At 44.9% G+C, this 6,005-nt stretch overlaps 1 protein-coding gene across 2 annotated transcripts; it reads left to right on the top strand.

Moving 5' to 3' along the window:
- Positions 1 to 407: 407 nt before the first annotated feature.
- sult6b1 (sulfotransferase family, cytosolic, 6b, member 1) lies at positions 408 to 5,964 on the top strand. Of its 2 annotated transcripts, XM_088305397.1 has the most exons (8): positions 408 to 418; positions 774 to 1,005; positions 2,192 to 2,304; positions 3,176 to 3,265; positions 3,339 to 3,465; positions 3,542 to 3,636; positions 3,734 to 3,890; positions 5,745 to 5,964. In XM_088305397.1, exons 2-8 carry the CDS (start codon positions 783 to 785, stop codon positions 5,912 to 5,914), a joined length of 975 nt encoding a protein of 324 aa, XP_088161523.1. In that variant the 5' UTR covers positions 408 to 418; positions 774 to 782; the 3' UTR covers positions 5,915 to 5,964. The 2 variants fall into 2 exon arrangements, with proteins under 2 accessions (XP_088161523.1, XP_088161522.1); XM_088305396.1 differs by lacking the exon at positions 408 to 418 and having other exon boundaries at positions 666 to 1,005.
- Positions 5,965 to 6,005: the final 41 nt, after the last annotated feature.

Below are 6,005 nucleotides of genomic sequence, written 5' to 3'. Positions count from 1 at the left end.
GTTTGTGTTTCATTTAATTTCTTTTATTAAATTGTTGCCATGCCTCTAGGCCAGGACTCCCATGAGTAAGAGATCTGCGGATCTCAATAAGATTGATCTCATTAACAAACGGGCTTTTCTCTTGATATAGACGACCATAGTGTTTTTGTTAACGTTCTTTCTCTTAGCATTCTGCAGCGTACTTTCTGAAGCTTCCAAAATTGCCTCATGCTGCATGATCCTTCAATTCCTCAACAACACGGACTGTATTCCCCCACAAGTCAAGTGTCAAGTGTGTGTATGCGCATGTCCTTGCCGAGCACCATGCGGAGGGGCCCGTTTGGTCTGTTAAAGGGGGTGTTGGGGGAAGGGGCGGTGGTTTAAGCCTCCAGGCACCAAAACGGGAACTCGAGAGAGAGAGACAGAGATAGCGAGAGGGGTAAAAGAAAAAAGAAAACTACAGACACATACAAATACACAGATGGAGGAAAACACATTTTTGTAAAAATAAACCTGTTCTTGTGGTATCAAGGCTCAACGTTGACCCAAAAGATGGAGCGTGACGAGATGACGTCACAATTCCGCCTGAACTTTTAACTTTTTTTTTGTCATTTTGCCTTTTCAAACTTGCTAAGCGCCAATTTCCTCTCTGGAGGGTTCTGGTATTCTGTCTGCATGTGGAGGCGGTGTCTGCTAAAACACACACACACGCACCCACACCCCCCCACACACACAGACGCAGAAACACACGCGTCCTGCCAGCGTAACAGTCAGTCTGTCTTTTGCTTTTGGAGCGTTGGAAGATGTCGTCGGCGCCAGACGGGACGAGTCCGAATGCGGTAGAGTTGTCGGCTGTGCTGGCGTCCAAGTTGCGGCGGGCTCGCGACCTAAGTGACGAGGAGAAGCTGTACCGGCACCGGGGCGTCCTGTACCCGCGTCTCTTATGCCCGCCCGAGCACATGAGCGCCCTGAAGGGCGTGAAGGCCAGGGAGGACGACATCCTGCTGGTGGCTTATCCTAAATGCGGTGAGGTGTTCTTTTTGTTTTCCTGTCCTGTTGGGCTAAGTGATGCCATTTTGGTAAACAAATAAAGTATTGGAAAGCAGTCAAGTGCAGACAAGTGTTTCGCTTATAATTCACTCCATTAATTTACACTGCAAAATATAAGAAATTGCACCACACACACATATATATATATATATATATATAGAGAGAGAGAGAGAGAGAGAGAGAGAGAGATGTATGTATTGGTATAGCACACATTTAGATTATAATTGGGTGGGGACGTCATGTTTCAGTGGTAGAGCTGTGACCCTCAGGTTGCAGGTTTGATCCTCCGCCCTGTGACCATGTCGAAGTGACCTTTAGCAAGACATGGAACCCCGAGTAGCTCCTGTGTGTGAATGTGACGACAATGTGAAGAAATTTGAGTCCCCTAATAGGTAGAAAAGCGTTAAACAAGAGGAAGACCATCACCATAAGCATTTTAATTCATTTCATGATGACACTCAGAACTGAAATCACCTTACTCCATTAAAATTAATGTCATTTAATTGCCTTTATATGTTTATACGACACCAAAATGGTGGAAATGTTGAGATATCGCTTTGACCGGGCCACCAATGGATGTCTGCTGCAAAAAAAAAGCAAAAAAGAAAACTCATCTTCATTGTAAATGTCCAAAAAGGTTGTGGGTTTTTTCTTTTTTTTATCATGAAACGTTTCAAATTGCTCTTTTGTTGCCGACACTAATGTAACATGTCCCTCCTCACTTGGTATATTGACGCAACACGACAGGCTAAATAGAGGAGAAAGGAAGGAAACAAAAGGTTGCCAAATGTGCAAAAACTGCCATCATGGGTGAACAAAATTGATGTTGACATCTCCAGTTATGCTCACACCCACTTCTGAAAATATCAAAATGATCGCCCAAGTATGAAAGATTTTAGTGCGTTTTCCTCTTCATAGATTCTTTATATTTTTAATGTCTTAGTGAGAAGCCACTTAACTATAGTATTTCACAACACAAAAGCTCCAATGGTCAAATTAAATGTTGAATTTTAGAAATCAGTGCCTCAAAATGGGGGCACAAGCATCGGCCCCCTGTTGCCCGCTCTGCCTTTGGTGACGGAACATGTGTTTGCTGTTCCAGTGGCTGACTGACTGGAACACGCACACAGACCAATACGTCTCCTGGTGTGTGCACGCGCAGGTTTCAACTGGATGGTAGGCGTGCTGAAGAAGATCCTGACGCAGGCCCGAGGAAGGACGGTCGAGACTATTATGCCACCGCTCATTGAGTTCTTCGGACCGGGTGTCGCTCAGGTTCGCAGTTTGGCTTCAAAACATATCTGTAGGACCTGGCCAAGACTAAAAAAAAAAACTACATTAAAATAAAATCTTCAAATACTAAAGCAGAAGTCAAACCAAGATGTGAAAAATTCCTCTTGGATATAAAATTGGCATATTAACATAGTGTTTTTTTTTTATATATATAAAAACTTTAGTCTACCAAGTATTTAGTCCCAAAACTATGTTCAAAACATGGCATTTACTCACCTAAGGGGGACGCAATTTTTGTCAAGTCGCAGAAAACTGCCTTCCATATTCGTCCTCACACCGTCCTTGCGATGCACTCTCTCGGCAGAGGAAAGCATCATTGCGCAAGGACCACATTGGCACCACGCCAGGTTTTTTTATCCTGTCTCTTCAATTGTCACCCAGTTATCCATTTCTTCCTCTGACTGCTGCAGATTTTCAGCATTGGTATACACCGGTTGAAATGCTGAAAAGCATATAGCACTAGCAAAAGCCATCGCGGCTCACCGGACAACCGCTAACCTGTTTTCCGGGTTCGGCCATGTGAGGCTATGCATGTACCAGAAGCAACGTGAAAAGCATTTGTGCATGTACCAATCGACATAGATGGTACTGTCCAAGATGACCCCCCTGACCCGAGGTTGATGAATTATCTTTAACTCTTATTACAGAAATAAAATATTAATAAGAATACCACTTCTTTACTTTTGCGTACACTGACAATGTGTTCTTGGAAAAAAAATTGGCTTGACTTCCCCTTTAATATTGAACAATGTGCTCAATATTTAAGGCTGAACACCCACACTGCACAACTGGTCACTTTATCCCTCTTTCCTTGATGACGCTCCGCATTGTTTCACCTCGTCGCCCCCTTCAGGTGATGGAGCAAATGGCGTCTCCCAGATTGTTGGGGACCCACATGCACCCCGACAACATCCCGGCTTCCTTCTACGCCAGCAAGACCAAAGTGAGCGTCGCCAGGCGAGCCACCGGCCGCTCAAGCTTGCATGTCGTCAAAATGTTGTTTGTCGTTGTTGCAGATGTTGGTCATCTTCAGGAACCCCAAAGACACGCTAGTCTCCTACTACCATTTCTTCAACAGCAACCCCTTGCTCCCCTCCGCAACTTCCTGGGAATCCTTCTATCACAACTTCATGTCTGGAGAGGGTCAGCCAGTACGCACCTGCACCTGCACGCCACACAGGAACAGGAAGAAAGCTCATTGTTGTTGTTGTTGTCGCAGTTCCGTGGGGCTCGTACTTTGAGCACGCGTTAGCATGGGAGCAAAAGATGGCCGATCCCAACGTGATGATTGTCACCTATGAGCAACTCAAGCAAGTAAAAGCAAAATGCAAACTCCTCATGTGCTTGATTATTTGCAAACATTTGCAGTGACATGAGCAGTTATATAATAATAATCCAAATTTTGACGCAGGACCTGCGCCAGGGCGTCCGTCGCATTTCGTCCTTTTTGGATGTGGAGCTGAGTGACGCTCAAGTGCAGCTGGTGTCTGATGGAAGCACCTTCGCCGCCATGAAGGAGAGCTCGCAGACGTCGCACGGCCTGATGGGAAATATCTTCTTCAGAAAAGGTGCCAACACGCACCCAAGAAACACGGAGTATTTTAAACTAGCTTAGCATGCCCTTCATGGACCGGCATTCGCTGAGCCAAGCGCATGGGTCCTCTTCACGTTATTTCATCAATAACGGGAAAGACGTTGCTCACTGACTCTCATTTGAGAAATCAAGTCTTTGGAAGTGTTTCGGTTATTGGCAGTTTATATCATCAAAAGGTAATTGCTTCCCAGAAAGAAAAAAAAACATTCTGAAGTGATATATTTCAATTGATTTGAAACCGTTTTTTCCCCTCAAGATACCATTTGGGGATTCATAGCATTTAATATGCCTTTACCGTAAAAAATAAGAAACCTATTTTAGTGTCTTAAGAGTTCCTTGTTTTGGTTCCTCTCGTATTGTTCCTTCAATGTCACTCAAGATGTCTTTAACATGAATGCCACTGGAGGAAGCATCGTGATGATGATGTTGCAATACACCAGAGGGATCTGTTGTCATGACCCGTTCGGTCATGTCATGTCTTTGTTTTGTGGTCCCAGCTGAGTGGGGGCGTTTCCTCCAGCGCTCGTTCCCTTCCCTTGTCATGGCTGCATGAGAGACGCGCCCACCAGCCACACACCGGTTCCTCATCAGTCACGCAGCTGTGTCACATTGACTGTCAATCACTCGGACTACTTAAGCGCTCAGGACCGACAGCTTGTTGTCGGGACATTGCTTCTTTCGCGTGCATGTCACGGTCGCATCTCGATCTCGCCCTCGTTCACGCCCTCAATCTCAATCTCAATCTCGTTCTCGTTCACGCCCTCGCCCTCGCCCTCGCCCTCGATCTCGTTCACGCCCTCGCCCTCGATCTCGTTCACGCCCTCGATCTGGATCTCGATCTCGTTCTCGTTCACGCCCTCGCTCCTAGAGATCTGTCACTGTCTATGTTACCTCGTCATTTTGTTCTGTTTAGTCACGTTTAGTTCCTCTTCGTTATTTTGCACTTGGTCACGTTTGTTTGTTTCTCCCAGCACCTTATTGCCCTGTTAAGTTCACTATTAAATTCCCTCTAAGTTTCACTTTGCCTGGCTTCCCTGCATTTTTGGGTCCTCCCCCACCTCGCTACAAGCGAGCCTGACATCTGTGATCTGAAGTGTTTGGATGTTGCAGCCACTTTGCATTCACACAGTAGCAGACGGCAAAACAGAGCTGTGTGTTAATTTGTGAAAAGGTCACAATATTTTCATGTCAGTACCGTTATTGCAAATGTTTAAAGACAAGAGCAATTAGTTTAATGGCGAGTTGAGATCATTCATGCACTTTGACATCGGAAGTTTGAAGGGCAAACTCACATGCTTGTTTATGCACATTAGTTTCTGGCGTTACGCAAGAATCACATTTCAGTGGGCCACCACCACTTGCGGAAGTCAATGGCGTAAAAATTCACATAATAGTTTCTGCTTTCGCTCATAAATTGAAGAAATCTTATTTTGGTTGTAATGAGACGTCCTTAAAAAGCGCGACCGTTCCGTCTCCTAGACGAAATGCCCATCTCTGCTTTTTTTTTCGTCAAATGTACTCTTTGAATTTTACAGTGTATTCTTCCCTCAAATGTTTTTAAAAAAATAATTATGCTTTGAAAACAAGACTCCAACAATGGTTGTTTCAGCATGAGAGACATTTACATACAAAAACTATGGCAGCAAACATTTAAAAAAAAATGTGTTGGAACTAAAAATTTGACCCAACTTTTGTACAAATTAGAACGACCCAGCAAGTTGTTATTTTTTGCCACTTTAAGGGTGCGTGGTGTGGGATTGTCACGCTATTAGCCTAGCATGTCCCAAACTGCCACGAGGTAGCAATGTCACGCGTGTGATTGTCTCAGGTGAGGTTGGCGACTGGAGGAACCATTTCAATGAGGAGCAGAGCCACAAGATGGACCGAGCGTTCAGCAAACATTTGGCCGGAACCCGATTGGGCCGCATGCTGGACTACGAGCTGCACTGTCACAAGGACGCCGCGGAAGCAAGTGACCACTTCTTGAGCAGCTGCTGAACTCAATACCTCCATTTTATACAATCAGTCTTTTCTTCAATAAAATACAATTTCCAACCATTGGATTTTTTTTTTCAGAGTCGGGGGCTGA

The sequence above is a fragment of the Idiotropiscis lumnitzeri genome, chromosome 9, assembly GCF_059441095.1.
Source record: "Idiotropiscis lumnitzeri isolate Australia: NSW breed Sydney's pygmy pipehorse chromosome 9, RoL_Ilum_1.0, whole genome shotgun sequence".
Classification (NCBI taxonomy): Eukaryota; Metazoa; Chordata; class Actinopteri; order Syngnathiformes; family Syngnathidae; genus Idiotropiscis; species Idiotropiscis lumnitzeri.
Note: the sequence above shows the minus strand (reverse complement) of the source record. Positions and strands in the feature narration are given on the sequence as shown.